The 18,403-nt window shown below is 38.2% G+C and overlaps 1 protein-coding gene across 3 annotated transcripts in view; it reads right to left on the minus strand.

Moving 5' to 3' along the window:
• LOC139688228 (fatty acyl-CoA reductase wat-like) overlaps positions 1–18,403 on the minus strand; it is a 55,159-nt gene that overhangs the window by 4,966 nt on the left and 31,790 nt on the right. For all 3 annotated transcript variants that reach the window (XM_071585674.1, XM_071585675.1, XM_071585673.1), the window contains 4 exons: positions 7,134–7,382; positions 5,301–5,446; positions 1,659–1,768; positions 612–870 (listed from right to left, as the gene is read on the minus strand). In XM_071585674.1, the coding sequence (XP_071441775.1) occupies positions 612–870; positions 1,659–1,768; positions 5,301–5,446; positions 7,134–7,382 (764 nt within the window). The remainder of the gene's footprint in view (positions 1–611; positions 871–1,658; positions 1,769–5,300; positions 5,447–7,133; positions 7,383–18,403) is intronic.

Consider the following 18,403-nt stretch of genomic DNA (forward strand, 5'->3'; position numbering starts at 1 on the left):
GGAATGCCGAAAACACAGAGGGGGGAATTCTGGGAAAGTGAGGTAGAGAAGGAAATAAATAGCCATTTAGGGTGGTGGGAAGTTTACAGAGCTAAAGAATTGCAAGCAGTTATTGTAACACAGGCTTTAAGGGTATTTTTGTGTCATGTTAGTTAGGGCTTATGAGTTTAATAGCGTGTTGTGCCAAGGTCCATCAAAAGTGTTTCCTCAACCAGTAGACTACTGCTAATAATAATGTTTTAAAGCACCAGAAGGTACCATTACTGATTTTTTTCAACATTTAAATACGAGTGGCCATAGCTGAAGGGGAATGTGTAAAAAGAATTCAGATGCAATGCAGTTGGTTTCTTTATTTATGGCATTCTAAAGGAGCTGAATTATGTAACAATGTCAATTTTTATGGTATGCCATAAATATTACTGGCCAATTTATTTTTACATCTGTATTAGGTGTTATAACTTTGGACAGGTAATGGAAAGGCAACATCTCAGCTCACTGTGATAGGGGCAAGAAGAGTATCATATATAAACAAATTACATGATTGTGAAATATATTAACTGGCTTTCAATTGACCCCATGTTATGCTTTCAATTAGGTGCAAAGTAACTTACCTGGGGATTATGTAATTAGGAGTGGTAACTTTTGGTTCAATAGGAATGATGGGCTTGAGATTTTGATACTCTTTAGCCGTTTCCCATGCAGCAGCTATGAGGGCTGCAACTGTCATGTCAACTGGTACCATATCAGCAACAATGTTTTTGTCACAGTGTAGGGTTCTGAGAACTCCAGTCCCTGCTCCAACAACAACTCCAGTGGGACCGTACAGATTGTCAATCCATCCTGACACAGGGTCACGCCAGGTGGCAATAACTGTAAACATAATTTTCAGTTTAAATAGAGATGATATTCGGCCTAGAAGCAAAACTGAATAACCTATTTAGGCCAAGATCCCCATGAAAAAAATTTATGCAAAACATATATGTAGAATACATTTATACAGTTATATTAACAGTGGAAATGTTTTATTTGGATCACTTGTATTCCCTATATCTCTTCAATTTTATACATGGAGACATTATTAAAATTGGTGTTGAACCATTTAAGTTAGTAGAATTCTGCATTCTCGGGTTTCACTGCGTTGTTTGATTCTGACAACAGTTTCGCTGAAGTTGCATTCGGCGTCTTCAGGTCAAAGATGAGGGACTTGGAATTTTGCCACCCTTATATAGGTGGTCCCATCTAGTTGCTGCTCGACGGGATGGGATTACACTTGGTGTCAAATTATGCCATAATATTTCATGAATCTTTTTTTTTTATATTTTGATTTATCTTTGTTTTCAAAAAATGACGCTTTCATAGCAGAATTTACATTTTATTAGTCTTATAAATAAATTTATTAAAATTATTTGTACACATTCATGTAAATGACAAAATATGTACTACTTCCCATTCCTTGGAATTACATAATCCAGAGAAATCATCATACTGATATAGCTGGGTGGTATCCACTACTACTTAACCTTGTTATAATGAATAGGAACAATTTTAAGATGAGGCTCAATGATTCTCCTTGGTGTGGAAGGTTGTTCAATCAGTATGCTTACACCTAAAAAATGTTCATCAGTGAGACAGATAATATTAATGTATCAGAGACTTACTTATAGCTGGTCGAAATATTGTGATCGGTATATCTTTTGCGTAGGTCCTTATCATGTCCTCTGTTATTGCCTTTGTGAAGGTATAGGTGTTTGGCCATTTGCCCAGCATCCTGAAAGATCAGAGTGAAATATGTGCATTATAAACTGGATCAAATTGTGTACTTTATATCTAAACTATTCATGCACAATTATGGTTTAATGAGCTTCCATGCCATAGACACGAGGAGTAAATGCTGAGATAGATATTTCAAGAATCTAACCATATTAGACGTAAATCAGGTTCATATATCAACTCTTTTTGTATCAACTGAGGCTGGTGATCATCTTTAATTTAAAAAAAAAGTTATGGGGGTTACATCTACTGGAGCCACCACAGTGGATTAAGGGGTAGAGTACCCTTGTGGAGAGCCTTTGTCATTAGAGCTAACTAAATTTATGGAGAGATAACTCCCAAAAACAAACCCCCAGTACAGCTGGGTTAGTGTTTGGGCAGTCCCATGAACAGCACACCACCTGGTCATAGGTTCATGTATTTATTGACCACATGTGAATACCCATGAGGGAGAGAATGGGAACCAGGCTCCTCTTCTGGTGCCCACAAGAGATTTCAGATGCCTGATATGGATCAGGGAACAGTTTCCCTCTTCAAAATGGGAAAAAAATTTTTGTTGAACAACTAATAGAATTTTGAAAATTATCAAAATAAGTCAACATTTACAAAAATTCACATGTAAGTCAAAATTTGCATTTTCTGGATATCTCAGGGACTATAAGGGTTCGAGACTTTGATCTTATTTTTATCTTTAATCTCTTGAGGTCTTTCAGGAATTACAATAGAATTCAAATATTACTTAAAGGCTGAGCAAAATATTACTTATTAGGTTGAAAATTTTCAATTTTTTCCTAAGTTTTGGGTTACTTTTAATCTTTAAAGAGAGATGGAATCAGTTGAATAAATTTGCCGTTCTGAACCTCTCTTTGGTTAGTTCTACTATTTAATTTTATCTCTGACCTGTGGTGCATACAGCTTCTGAAATTAATCATCAAAAGTTTGAAAAATGCACATGAGTAACATTTTAAAACTGTTTACTTATTATTCAATAATACTTGAATGAGTGACTGTGTCTAGAATGCTTACAATGTGCTCAGGCCACATATGTTGATGGTATTCACCTCATGATAAGAAATTTTTAAAAAGCCCAAGGACCTTGAAGGTCCTCCAAAGCATATGGCAGAAGGGACCATTGTGAAATTGCTTTGTCCAAAAGCAGTTGTAAGATCCTGAAACATACTGATCTCTTATGCATTTTTCATAGAGTAGTCTTATCTACATCCACTTTTGATATTGTAATCTCACTGCATCGAACATTAGGGTGAGGTTGTCAATCTCCAAAGGCACCTGAAGAGCAAAGATGGCAATTATTTGGAAACACTTACAAGGAAAACTTACTTGCAAATACTGAATGTTACTGCATTTCTATCGGCTATGACTTTCAGGATATGGGGCCAAAATGCTCACCAATGCTAAAGTCCTTTCACAGTTCTGTCAGTGTGTTACACACATGAAGGGTCTTACCATGGTTACTATTATGTGCAACTACAATACTCGCCATTCTTATGAAATTTAAATTAAAGGTCTTAAGTTGCCACATCATGATGCAGTCTCTCATGTGTGAATAAGGTTTTGTCCTTGGTAAGTAAAAATGTTGTTTTAGCGATTATCATTCGATGATTACCTTTCTTATAAAAATCTGATATGATAAAGTTTCTAAATTTCCATGAGCACTTGTCTTAGTTGACTATTGGGAAAATATGCATGTAGTTACTGGAAGACCTAGGTGAAGCATTTTCTTATGAGTCATGGAAATACCATTGAAATACATTAACATGTGGCATTTATGTTGTTGATCATATCTTAAAAGGATAATTCATATATGCATAAGGGGTAACAAGGCCCATGTTTCAAATTTTCATTTAAATTGATTTTTCATTTGATGACTCATGGAAGGAAATAGGGTAGTCATTACCTATTCAATGTTGATTCATGTCACTGTGTTCCCTTGTGTTTCGCAAGTCTTTGACTTGTTCCCATGAATTCAGACATGTCGGTATTCCATAACCAATATGAATCTACATCATATTAAATGTTTAACAGACTCTGGCAATAATTCTCAGCGTCTTCTCTAGAAGTAAGTGCAATTATGCGCCAGTTGACATGTTTGTTGCAATGTGTGTTTGTAGTACGTAGTGCAGCTGGTAGGTTTTATCCAGAGGGAGCTGGACCAATTTTTTTCCACATTTCGTGAGATATTACCACCAAAAGTAAATGATGTTTTTCAGCCGCACAACTAGTCATGGTTAATTTATAGATCACAGTTAACAATGATATTTCTGTTTTCTGCCTAATGACATTAAAAGTAAATCTAAAAAAACCTGGTAAAGTTTGTCCTTTGCTATAATTTTAAGTTTTTCTTGCAATAACCAAATAAAAATAATTTACTTTTTTGAACTTAGATAAATTGATTGGAGAAATTCTCAGATTCTCCACGAGGGTTTTCATTTATTTCATTTTTAACTGTTATCTGTGGTTTCCAAAGCACAAGTCCTCTGAAAGCTCCTGATCAATACTTGGTCTAAAAATTCTGTTACTTAATTTGAATCGCATTCCTTTCTGCCTCCCCGAGCCATAATTACCTCCCCTTCCACCGCAACTTGTTCCCACCCTTAATCCTAAAACCATGAAGTTTATTCGGTCATGCTTGGCTGTCATCATATTGCCTTATTGCTCTCAGGCGACGAGGTGCTGCAGAATCTTGCCGCCTGATTTCTCATTTAGTCTTCACTCTACCTTCTCATCCCTTCTTGACAAACTCTACCCAGACAGGGGCTGCCAATTTCATTCAGTATACATAAGCCCCAGACTATATCACTGCATGGCAAGATTGCATTTTGTCCAGCAGCCCTAGGAAAACTGTATGACTAAGTGTAGAAATGTTTATTTGCTTTCATCATGTGACTTTAAGTGTTATTTAGCCATAGAAGAGAATTTTCTTTCGGAAAAACAAGTGAGTGATGGAACTATGTTAGCTCTAATGAATGAGCCACCACTGGTAATGTGGGTTGACATTTGATGAAAGATTAATTTTGTTTGTAATGTACCACACAGAGAGAGACTGATAGGACAAATATGTAATTAAACAAGAGTAAAAAAATTACTCTGACTTACCAGTATATGAAATTTGTATCTTACCAGTTACATTCCAGTACAGGCTGAGATACCATTATCACCCAAAATAGATTGATATTTCAAAATTACCTTATCTATCCTGGCCAATTTATTAGTTTTGTTTGATGTTAAATACTGATTTAACTCATGCGGCCACAAATGTGGAAGTAAACTCGAGCAATACTAAAGGCAAAATACTCTACTACCGCATTTGTGTACATATATTTTACAAAGCAGAATTTCTCACTCATGAAGGATGGCCAGGAGGTTAGAAGTTTTTGCAAATCGTTTATGTACAACTCAAAACTGCTGTTTCAATTGAAGGATTCGGAATAACTATTACGATTCATTTCATGTCTTTCATTCATCATACAAACATGCATTTTAGTAAATTGTTTCATTATGAAACTACTTACATGGGTGTGATTGCATCCAAGTAGCGATCATCTAGACAATCCACACATTGCATAAGTTTTGTGTAATTCATTGGAGGATCATAAAACCTTTCCTCAATTTGCTGCTTGTTGCAGTTTGAGTAAGCCGTGGAGATGTGGACTACTGACTGAAATAAGAGATTTAGTCTGTGAAATGAAATGAATTATGAAATATCCATGTAATGGACTTAAAATTTATGGAATTACCTTAGAAATGCATTGCTGTGAGGCATTTCTATCGTGTCCTATAGAAAGGATACACCTAAAACTGTCACCAGAAGTTGAGCCACTTTGAAACTTTTTGCATTATTAAATGCTGCCAATTCCGCAGGTAATAGGGTACTTTTTGCACATCTTAAGTCTTAGGTATGACTTCAGATCGTCACATAAACTTCTATCAGAAAAACATGTCAAGTTCATTTGTATCATTTACAGGATTTATTTCTTATGCAAAACTATATTGGATGTAATGTGCTTACAAACTATAGAGACATTTCATAAGAAAGGAAAATGAATGAACTTTCTTAATTTTATCATTAAATATTTTTTGATTAAAATTCCATATTCATAGTCAAAACAACATATTCCAAAATTATTTAGAATCTAGTGCTATTAGAAAAGCATCCCCATATCAACCCAAACAACTATTGAAGAATATTCGGGGAAAAATGCCCAAAAATAATTAACTGATAAATCAATTGGCATTCAGGTATTCATCCACATATTTCTCTATTTATTTACCCATGTTGATGGCATTTATTTTTTATTTCTTTATATTTCACCGAATTATGAGCTATTTATTATTATAGATGCATTATGTTTTACTTTCTTAGCATGTGTGGAGATAGAGCAAGAAAAGCAAGGGCAGCCAGGGAAATAGCCCATAGTCAATATATCAAATGAAAACAGTTTTAGTGTAATGGAAAATGAACTGGATATGTTGAAGTATTGAGATTCTATACAATTTATGTTGAAGTAGCAATTTTTGTCATTGAGACTGCATGGCTATATTGTAAAAGGTGTACATTTTCACTTTTTATTCCTTGGCAATGATTGGTCATCTAACCCATCCATGATTTAATAAATGAAGAATCTTCTAGAAAAAACTCACTTAAACTTCTGGCATTGACTAATTCATTTGCCAATTGATACCTGATGGTCCTACAAAAGCATTTGATTATTAACTCCCTTACAGAAAGAGCACGCAAAAGTATGTCGATCTAACATTTGTAATTGGAGACACTGGTCTCATTTATGTTTTGTTGGGGCGTCTCTATTTTGTTGCCGATTAGTGGGAAAATCCAGTACCCAGTATTTCTGCTCCTGGACCATGAGAAGTAACTCTATATTCATAGTTTAATAGTTAAGGTAGGCATATATATATATATATATATATATATATATATATATATATATATATATATATATATATATATATATATATATATATATATATATATATATATATATATATCTTCATTATTTCCATCATCCTATATTAAGTCATAAATATCTTTTGTAGAGTTTTTGGATTATTCCTTGAAGTCAAACATTATTGCTCAATATATTGAATAATACTATTAGAAAATTATTATTCATATAAATATGAATGCAGGAATAATTGAGTGAATTGAAATTAAATATCTTTTTCGGGACTAAATTAAATGCAATGAAATATTAACACGAGATCAATTATTTTATCATGGTAGAGCTAAAGGGATTGAATTTATTGTACACATATTTTCAAGAAAAACGAGTCCTTTTTCATATAATGAAGGGGAATACAGTTCCTGTTACAAAATGAATTTGACTCACCTTTAACTGTTTCATTTCATGACAGAGGTCCAGGAGATCTCTAGTTCCATTTATATTTATACCAACAGCCTGTCGAAGCTTCTCATCGAATCGTACTGTGGCTGCTGCATGGAAAATAACTCCAACTTTTTGGCACAACAGCTCCCGATCTGCTTTAGATAATCCTAATCCTGGCAGTAAACAGTCTCCATTCACTGGGGTCAGTTTCTCGGTGAACTTTGGTCGTTGTGAACGAAGTTTATCAAATAGCTGGAATGAAAGAGCAAATCCATTTATTATTATCTGATGCCAACAAAAGAAATTGTCATGCTAAGGGTATTGAGCCATAAAAATATGCATGTAAGGTCTATATATTCTGAAGTATGTGGAGGATAAATTATGTCATCCAAGTTGAAATATGCAGTAACTACTGTGCTGAAATCTATAATTAAATTCCCATGAGGGAGAGGAGTGAGGATTATGACCTAGCTATGTTGCAGAGGTATTGTGACAGGCCTTTTAATGGAAAAATATCATCATCGTATTTATTATGTATACATAATAAACATAATATTGGAACATTGGAACAAGTAGGGGCATTGGATGGAATGGAGGCAGATGGTACATGGAATTGAAAAAGGGTTGGTTCCACTGTGGGGCGTCGTGAGTGTCATATTTGGTGAGGCTTAGAAATGTAATGGTAGTTAGTGAGTTTGTCCATCAAAAAATTACCTTCATTGGTAGACTACCTTTAATAACAATAATAATATTATTAATCTAGGCCTTAATCTACCAGCTCAGGGGAGGTTCATGGTGGTCTCTGTATTTGTAGTCACATGTTTTGTAGATTTGGAGAAGGCATCCAACAGAGTAAACTGTGCAAAATTAGTGAATATTTGCAAAATGTAGGAGTATACTGGAGGGATAGACAACTTATTGAGAACCTGTACATGTCTCAAATTTCACTGTGATGAATGGAGAGGCAGGATGGGCATGCCTAGGTAGGGGAGTAAGACAGAGATGCCCATTATCAACTGTTCTATTGACAATATATGTAGTGATAATGGTTGGCAAGGGGAAGGGTTGGAGGCTAGTGTGAAAGTAGGTTGGGAATTTTTCAAACAATTTAGAATTGTTGTTGATCAAATATTAGTTAATCAGTCAGCCAAAGGGTTGCGTTCACTTAGTATGTTGCAGAATCAGTATGATGGATAGGTATGGGATGAGAATTAATCATAAGAAAACAAAGGTAACGAGATGCTAAAGAAATGGAAGGCTTAAATTAACATTAAAGTTGGGGAAGATAAAGTGGAACATGTAGAAGACTTCATATATTTAGGAAGTTTTAGAGGAATGTGCGCTGAGTAATAGAGTAATAGGAATGTTCAAGGAAGAATTAAATAGATAAGAAAGCTTTTAAATAGAGGTGGTAGTTGATGACAGTCATCTTTGGTAAACATGCAAAGAAAAGACTGATGAAAACTTTAATGTGGAACATAGTGTTATATGTCTAGGAAAGTTGTTAATTGAGGCTGGAAGATCATTTTAAATTGAAGGTAAATGGAGAAGAATTTTTTTCAATTTTTACATATCAAATACTTGAAAATACAACAATTAAAAGACATTATGTCAAGGTATTCTACAGGTTAAATACAAGTTTATTTTGAGTGGAAAAACCAGGATTGAAGCTTTCAGCATAAATAGTCATAACAAAGTTTTAGTCGTACGAACATGAGCTAGACTATCCTGGCAGTAGCTGGAGGTGCCAAAATTATGTGGTCACTTGGACCATTGCCAAAACTGTCTTGGAAAAGTTCTATTAAAATGGATAAAATGGCTTTAGGTTCGATATAAATGTCTATAAAAATTTTCTTAGCAGACATTTACCTATTTATGTGATACATAATTAGTCGACTTAAAATACATAATTTAAAAAATTGAAATCAACACTTGCTAGATGTAAGAGTAAAAATTAATGTATGCCCATCATGGTCCAATTTAATGTTTATGATTAAAAATACAAAAGTACCCAAAAATTTTGATTGGACAGAAGGGTAGCCAAAATATTTTCCGGTAAGTCTGGATCTTTGTAAATAATTGATTCATGGTTTCAAAATCTTTCATTCTTTTTATTCACAAGTAAATACAACACTATTGCTTTTCCTCAGTGACCCTACTCTGTATCATTTTTTATTTCACATGTATTCCTTTACTCACCTCAGAATCCAGACCAAACTCAAAAAGTTTTGGGTTCATCTGGAATGAAGTGACTGTGAAGTAGTTTTCATATCTGAAGTTGACGTGGTTGTAAGGCATAAGGAAACCAGAGCGGAATATTGCGGTAGGGCAGTAATACATCGATAGAGGTTGGTACAACCTTATCTTTTAAGCCAATCCTCTTTTTTTGCTATACATTTCCCAGGAAGGAGTAATGGTAGATTTTTCCTGCAACGGTTTCAGACTAATTCCCGTCTGACAAAGCTTTTAAATATCATTGCATATAATTAGAAATGTAGGCTCATGGGATGATATCTTTTAGAAGGCGATACCAATGCCCCAACCCCTGGGGCATGGATCACGAATTTTTGTGCAACCACCATCAGCTGTTCCTCCGTGGCATGGTTTGCGGTATCGGATCTTGACCCTAATGGTTCATGGTAGCTTCATGAATCCAGTTTTCTCATGAAGTTTCAACAACAGTGATACAATCTTCTATATCCATCTCGTTGACAGCGATAGCAATAGCGCACGCATGTCACGAATATTCACTATCTCCTATCGCTCCTTACTATTCGCGCCTCTGGTAACCTGCTGTGCATCTTGGTGCTCGGAATTGGGAGGCAAGCTGTTGTTTTTCTTTCCTCCCGCGAGATGGCATTTCACTGAGTCGCGTGTGGTACTAATGGCAATAGCTGAGAGACGTGGAAAAGGAAAAATATTTCTCACCCTTGACTCCGGAAAACGGATCAACTTAAAACATTCGCCGATATTTTTTGTTTCTATAAAAGAGCAATTGACTAATCAGTTGTAGGCATGTTCTGAGGAATAGAGCTGCTATTAGTCATAGGGTAGCCACCATACTTTTCGTATGCATCTCAACTGGTTTTAAATTTCCCCTTACCCGCCTCACATTTTTGACTATTTTGAACTACTATTATCGGTGAAATGAAAGCTAGAACCATAGAGATTTTATTATTACTATAAAACGACTCATAAGAATTACATACACATGCGGTGCGTCGTTTTGTTAATCGTTGCAAAATATATTACTTGTGACATTTTTACGGGTAAAACTGTGAATCCTTAGGTCAAAAAAGTGAAGAGAGATGACCTAAAAATTGTTGTGGTGGCAAAATTGTTGTCAAGTTTAAGGGGGAAGGCTGTGCAATTGTTTGCCTTTATTTCTATCTCTTGTTCATTATTTTCACAACAGTTAAAGTTAATATATTCACCTGGAATAAATTAGCTGAAATAACCATTTCATGACTACCCAATTGCGATTTGGATGTTCTGACCAAAGTACGAGAGTCCGAGCCTTACCAGGCGTCACAATTTCCACCTGCCTCTGTGACACGCACGGGACCTGTTGCGCCCTCTTTATTGCACGTATTTCTAACCCTTTTGTTATTGCGCCGAGCATAGAGTTTATAGAAAAAGTCGAGTGTCCGTGGCTTCACCCGCAAATTCGACCACCCCGTGGTCGAAGGTTACCCACGTCACGTAATATATAGTAGTTGGTGCAGGCCAGGCTTGGGCAACCCAAACAAATATGCAAGGTTTTAACAATTTAATGATACGATAGTATGGAAGCTTGATGTATATGGTTGTGATTGTAAATTTAAGCGAATGTATGGATGGAAAATATGTCAACACTTTCAGATATATCCGACGGGAGCCATTATTAATGGGGGTAGAGGCAACTTTAAAAGTTACCTATCATAGCGCCGACATGCTTTAAGTAAAATGGATGGCCTGCAAAGCCAAACGTTTGAGCCGATAGGGAAAATACAGCGTGTTAAATGAAAGTGCTTAGTTGGAACCCAATTGAAAAGTAATTCCGGTGCGCCACCGCTCCAACCCATCCGTGCCAAGTGGACCTCGCTTAATTAGAAGAATGCAAGAAAAAAATCCCATATCCCAACCCGTTCGTGTCTGGAAAGCCTTCACGTAATTTGCAATAATTCCTTCTCTGAATCCCGTCCGTACACAAAACGACTGCTGATCGCAACGTAAAATTTAATTTACAGTTTTCCTATTTGGGTAGTCTAGTTTCATAATTGATTCTTTGGAAACGAAATGATGTGATAAACAATTGATGCGTTTTCCCGACGATTCAGTTGACTGATGTTCCTAGTTTTGGTGCAAAATCACTTTTATACGAGTACGTTTGCAATTCCGTAACCGCCGCGCAAAGCATACTAATCACTTTCCACTATCGATGTCGCCTCTCTCCCCTTATCTCTGAGAATCGATGGGCAGTACCTTTTCTGCTTCTGTGGGAATATCTCTCCCACAAAACAATTGTAATCCTCCACTCTCATTTCGACTCATGAGTGTCTTGCTGGAGAGAGCAGCTGAACGCCGAACCGGTCGAAAATGTCTCTTAGGTGTGTTCCGGAGTTAAGTGTTTTCACTCGTAAGCTCCGGGCAGCATGACTTTGGGGGTTTTAGAGCTTCCTTTTATTCAAGGACGACTCAGTGATTTATGTCGGCCGAATTTCTACGCTTTCATCATATAAAAACTGCATCATTTCGGCCCTTCCCCATTTCTGAGCTCCGACTGTCAGAATGTGACGAGTTAATTAGTTGGCCTTATGCGCGCGAGTCAAGAAGATAGGTGTCCCGCGCCTCCTGAAAGACCTGAAGCCGAGTCATTCCTTCCATTAGGTACGCTCTGACCACCTCTCCGAAACCAAGTAATGATGCCCGGGAAGTGAAGCTTTGAGGAAGGGCAGTCCAAATGACGCGTTGTGTTCCGGGCGATGGAAGCCTAATCTTCGCTTTGGTCTTTCGCTTTGAACTTCAGTATTAAGTTGCAGTGGGTCCGTTAGTCCAAGGGTAGAGCGTTGGTCTACTGACCGGAGGGCCCAGGTTTAATTCCCGGGCAAGCCTCTCTGGGTACAGCTTCACCCAAGCTATGCGATTTTTCGGGTACCAGATCTTCCTGGGAAACCATAACCGGCACAGGGAATGGAACTGGCCCCCCTACCCTGATGTGTGAATTTCACACGCCGTCGGGCTTAGTACTGAGTGAACTCTACCATCACCTACCAAACCGACCGTCGGGTGGATTACTGTGTGTATGGTTTTATTAAGTTGCAGTAAATTTATTCTAATCCATTTAAACAGTTTCTCCTTATTTAGAATGTAGCTCGGGGTCTATTTATTCCTAAGCCAATTAAGTGAAAGAGATAGAATATTATGCACCTTTTGATTAATCATGTTCATCAGTTAATTTCTTAAACTATGATGCGCGATCGTGCGTCATAGTTCGAAAAAAATCGTGATATTTCATTCTAAATAATAGCTGAGTAGCTATTTTTTGCGAGTATAATCGAAAAACCCAATATTATATAGAGATTATTCTATGAATAGGGACTCCACGAGTGTATCTCATGTATACTGTCCAGGAAACTTTAAGTCATTGAAGGACAATTGACTATTTCGCAGCGACAAAATTATTTCATTTCTAGGAAGTACTCATACATAGCCTGTTTCATAATTTTTGAGCGATAGATTCATATTTCCACGAAGATACCTGCTGGACCCTCCATTAGTACACATTATGCCATTAATATCCCAGTTATCAACCCAAATATATTTTTTATATGCGTATAAAATCACGGTCATTAACCCGGAGGTCGGGTCGGTAATCCAACGCCCTACCCCCTGCACTATAGCGTCATGGCTCTCAGGAAACGCGAGTACCAGGAAAAACTATCGAACAATGAAATCTTCAAACCATGAACCCGATACACTCCTCTCCCTAATCCAACCAGCCCAAAATACCCTTACCTAATCACTACTTTATTCCTTGGAACCAACACAATTAAATATATAATCCGTGACCTCTTCACAATTATTCATATCAGTCACTCCACATCACCTTTAATGCAACATATGTATGTATGTATGCACATATATATATATATATATATATATATATATATATATATATATATATATATATATATATACACACACACATACATACACATCCCTCCCATGACTACAACCTTGACGTGGTGGAAGGGCTTGTGCGTTCCGATGATCCCTAGAGCTGTGCTGGCGGGAGTAATAACAATTGCTCGTGGTAGGGTCACCCATGCCAGATAGGTCGAAGGTTAAGAGCCAGACGAAAGGTAGTCCACGCAGCGTCTGTTCCTCAGTGGGGCGGTTGCAATGGCGTCTGACCCCAGTGGGGCGGCCAGTAAGTGATGGTGTCACGTTAAAAACACTATTGAGGAAGGCAACGGGAAACCACCTCAATTATCATTCCCAAGATTTAAATAATGGATACTACAGAGAATATGAGTCCTGGCAACTACAGGGCTCGGCCCAATCGGCCGTGTGTCGTGGCCGGCAGCGGGGGAAGCAAGACTTCCGCGGTCGTCATTCCACGAAACCCTTGCAAGAGAAAACTGACAGCAGCAGGACAGAAGACGCAGGAGAAGATGACCGAAGTAGTTAGAATAGGAACGTGGAATGTTTGGACAGTGGTGAGGACAGGGAAACTGGAGAATGTTAAGCGAGAGATGGAAAGGGGGATTATAAGTATTTTACTTCTATGCGAGGTAAGATTGAAGGATAGCGGGGACTACTGGAGTGATAATTATAGAATAATATACAGCGGCGGGGACGAGAGCCAACGAGGGGTTGCCATAGTATTAAATAAAGAGGCAGGATGAGGCGTAGCCAACATATATCAGGCAACGGATAGAATATTACTAGAAGAGATAAAAGCAGAACTGACGAACTTGGTTATTATTCAGGTTTTCACGCCATCGAGCAACCATGCGGAGTAAGAGGTCGATAGGATATAGGATCAGGTAGAGGACATAATCGCGTGTGTTCCCGCTGGGAAACACTTGATAGTGATGGGGGATTGGAATGTGACGGTAGGCGAAGGAAAAGATGGTGATGAGGTGGGGGACTACGGTTTAGGCACGAGGAATGACCGCGGGGAGAATGCAGTTGAGTTCTGCAGGAGACATGGGTTAGTCATCACCAACACTTGGTTTAGACACCACAAAAGGCGCAGGTATACATGGAAAATCCCAGGTGACTCAGAAAGGTTTCAGTTAGATTATATTCTGATTAGACATAGGTTAGGGAAGAGTGTGATGAATTCGCAAAGCTACCCGGGAGCGGATGCGGACTCTGACAACAATTTATTTGTTATGTAATGTGGCGTCCGTTTCAAAAAGATAAGGTAGGGGCGGTGGGTTAGAAAATGGAATGTAGAAGCTTTAAATGGATTGGCAAGGAAGGAGTACCAGCAGGCTTTAGAGAAAATCATGGAGAATGGTAAAGAGCTGAGTATTATCGAAGAAAATGAGAATGTATTAAGAAAGGGTTACCCAAAGCCGCAAAAGACCCTATTGGAACCGTTAACGCGAAAAGGACTCGGAAACCAGGGATCACGGATGAGATGATTACAAAGATGGACAAGATGAGAAAATGGAAAAATGTAAACACAGAGTTAGGAAAATGAAGTACAAAGAGTTAAATAATAAATTGAGGCGGGCATCAAATAAAGCAAAAGAAGCATGGAGGAAGACGCAGTGCGAGGATTCGGAAAGTTTGCAGAGGAAGGGTGCAATTAGGGTCCTATACAGCAAGGTTAAATCACCATCGGGAAGTAAGAAGGGAAAATCTATGGTAAAAGTTAGAGATAAGGCGGTTAAGATAATAGTTGATAAAGGAAAGATCCAAGAAAGATGGAAGGAATATGTAGAAGAACTGTATAGTAAAGAACTTAGACCAACAATGTTAGACATAGAAAATGAACATGACGTTGATGAAGATAGCTTAGGTCCAGGCATACTCGACAATGAGATAGAAAGGGTATTACGGGAGATGAAACTAAATAAGGTCGTGGGGGTGGATAACATTCCTGCGGAACTACTAAAAGGTATTTGGGCTGATTCGTAGTATCTATGAGGAAGGAATCTGGCCGGAAGACTTTGTGAGATCAGTTTTAGTTCCTATTCCGAAAAAGGTAAAGGCTACATCATGTGAGGACTACAGGACGATAAGTTTGATATCCCACGCAGCTAAAGTTGTTCTCAGGATCATAAGCAAAAGGATAGAGAGTAGGGCAAATGATTAGTACATTGCGGAAAATAGGAACTGAATGGAGGGAAAGGAGGCTAATCCGCAACCTGTACATGTCTCAGACTGCTCAAGTGCGAATGGGGAACGGGGAGTCCGGATGGGCAGTGTTAGGAAGAGGTGTAAGGCAGGGTTGCCCAATATCACCGTTGACTTTCAACGTATATGTGGAGGAAATTATTAGAGGCATGGGAAGAACTCGAGGTAGGAAAGAAGGTCTGTAGGGAATTCGTAAAATCAGTTGGGTTTGCTGATGACCAAGCTTTAGTCTTTCAGTCAGCCAAGGGGTTGTAAGCATTGCTTAGTGAATTGGAAATTCAGTGCGACAGATATGGGATGAGAATCAACAGTAATAAAGCAAAGGTTATGCGATTTACCAGAAAGAAAAAGGCTAAGCTAAACGTTAAAAGAGGAGGGGAAAAACTAGAGCAGGTAGAACAGTTTACGTATCTCGGAAGTGTTTTGGACCAACACAGTCAAAGTAGTAGGGACGCAAGGAGAAGAATTGCGCTAGGCAAAGAGGCTTTCACAAGGAGGAGGGAGTTGATGACAGGGACTTTGAGTAAGGATATTAAGAAAAGACTCGTAAAAACATTGATATGGAGCGTAGCTATGTGCGGCGCGGAAACGTGGTCATTGAAGCAGGAGGATAGACTTAGTTTGGAGGCTTTTGAAATGTGGGTGTGGAGAAGAATGGAGTAGGTGAAATGGATCGAGAAGAAAAGAAATGAGGAGGTACTTGGTATGGTTGACGAAGAGAGGGGTTTGTTGGAAGAAATCCTATGGAGGCAGGAAAGGTGGATGAAGGGGGTGTTGACCGGCAGTGGGATGTTGAAGACTGTAATAGATGGGAGAATGTTAGGCAAACGTGGAAAGGGCAGGAACAAGATAGGGATGTTGGACGGGATAAAGGGAAGAAGAAAGTACTCAGTGATGAAGAATGACCTGATGTTGAGTAGGTTGCTGGATTGTGTTTTGTTAGGATTCACAAAATTTATTTGGTTGTTGTGTCCATCCAAAAACCTACCTTAACCGGTAGACAACCAAATAATAATAGTAATACACACACACATATATATGTGTATATATATATATATATATATATATATATATATATATATATATATATATATATATATATATACACACACACACACACACACACACACACATATATAACTCTCTGTACCCTATTGCTTTCATTCGTCATGGCGAGATACAAGCTTGTGGTCATGCCTCAATACGAGCACCGAATGGCAAACCCATCTGGAACACATCCGGATGCAAACGGGTCGTTGGCTGGGGCCAACGAGTTGGGTGCATCACGCGTCCATCACTTAAAATGAGAGAGAGGGATGGGGAAGGTATTAGGTTGCATCTTACTCTGGTAGTGTAACTTCCATCATTGCGCCAACGATCGTGTTACTGCCGTAGGGCGTTTTAGTTGCTCGGGCGCTGTGTAACTTTAGTTTGGAGGTTGCTCACTATAATATTCCAGGATTTCTCATTTTAAGGGCACAGATATTTACGGCGTTCAGATGTACTCAGGTGACTTGTTCCAAGGCACGTTTGAATATAAAATAATTTTCGCGAGCTGAGAGAGCATCATACGATTGTTGTTAATCGGTGAATTTTCATTTAACCTTAAGAGGCGGTGTTGCATTATATAACCTGTTTTTCATGGCGATGATGTCGCTTTTGTTATCGCACAAGTACAATGGGCCAAATGTTCTCGCCCACAGTATGAATCCCAAGTATGATAATTTAGTATGTCCGCCCCTGTGGATCTTCAAGGTCACCAATGCTAATAAGCAATGACAACGCTAATTAAGGAAGGTAATTGCATGCCTTTGCTCAGGTAAGAGACATTTTTGAGCCGTTAACGGAGTATACTATATTTCTCATCAATTGCCCTCCGTACGACTATTGAGGATCTTGGAAGTTCCCAAATATTAAAGTTTAGGGAGAAAGCCGATCGGATACTTAACGTTAGAGACTTGGCTAGAGTCGGTTTGATAGGCGAGGGTAGAGCTCATGTAATTCTAAGCCCTTGGGCTAAAAATGAATTTTCAGCATCATTGCTTAAGAGACATCCTTCCAATTTATGCAAAAGATTTAATCTGTAATTTAACTTTCGCTCCGCAAGTGATTTCTAGCCTAGCTTCTCTAATAATTTTGATACGCTACTCACTTTATCATAGCAACGTTTTACAAATCTGCCTCGTCTACATTGCACGCGATCCAATACCGCAATCAATCCAACTTTATGAGGGTCCCATATACTAGCAGCATATTCTAAATGAGGCCTAAAAAGCGAAAAATAACATTTCTCTTCAACCTTTTCATCACATTTACCCAGTAATCTTCTATGAATTCCTAATTTTTTTGTAAGCTTGTCCACATATTCCCCGTATGTGTTACACCCTGAAGAGATGAGCGAGGGTAACGCTTACGAGTAGGTATTTAATTGAGTCTACACATTCCATTTCGGTGTTCATGTTCGGCTGATAGATACACAATCAAAAGAAGAAACTTGAAAAGTCGCTTCTTATATTTTCTCGGAGATTGCACGTCCCACAAGTTGCCCTCTTCTCAAACTTCACCGAGGCTTTTGAGGGTTAACTGACGCTCGCTGACTGTGACTTGTTGATTTCCTGTCAAAACACTTGACGCGCGCATTATCGCCGTCTCCTGATTCCTCTCGTGACTGCCGCTGGTATGAACTGTTTCTCGTCGACTTCGAAACTGACCGTTGATGGGTTAGGGCAGCGGTCGTTTACCGTTCGAAGTTGACGGATTCCTGGACTTACTTTTGGAATCCCCAGACCTTAAATTTGATTTTTACTAACAATTTGTAAAATCATCAATAATCTCCATTTTAGCAAAAAGTAAAAATAATTGTGAAGGGACCGTCAAAAATCTACCTTTCATTGGTTGAATTTTTTGAGCAAAGACGA

This window comes from Hetaerina americana, unplaced genomic scaffold, assembly GCF_022747635.1.
Source record: "Hetaerina americana unplaced genomic scaffold, ioHetAmer1.1.p SCAF_2, whole genome shotgun sequence".
In the NCBI taxonomy this organism is placed as follows: Eukaryota; Metazoa; Arthropoda; class Insecta; order Odonata; family Calopterygidae; genus Hetaerina; species Hetaerina americana.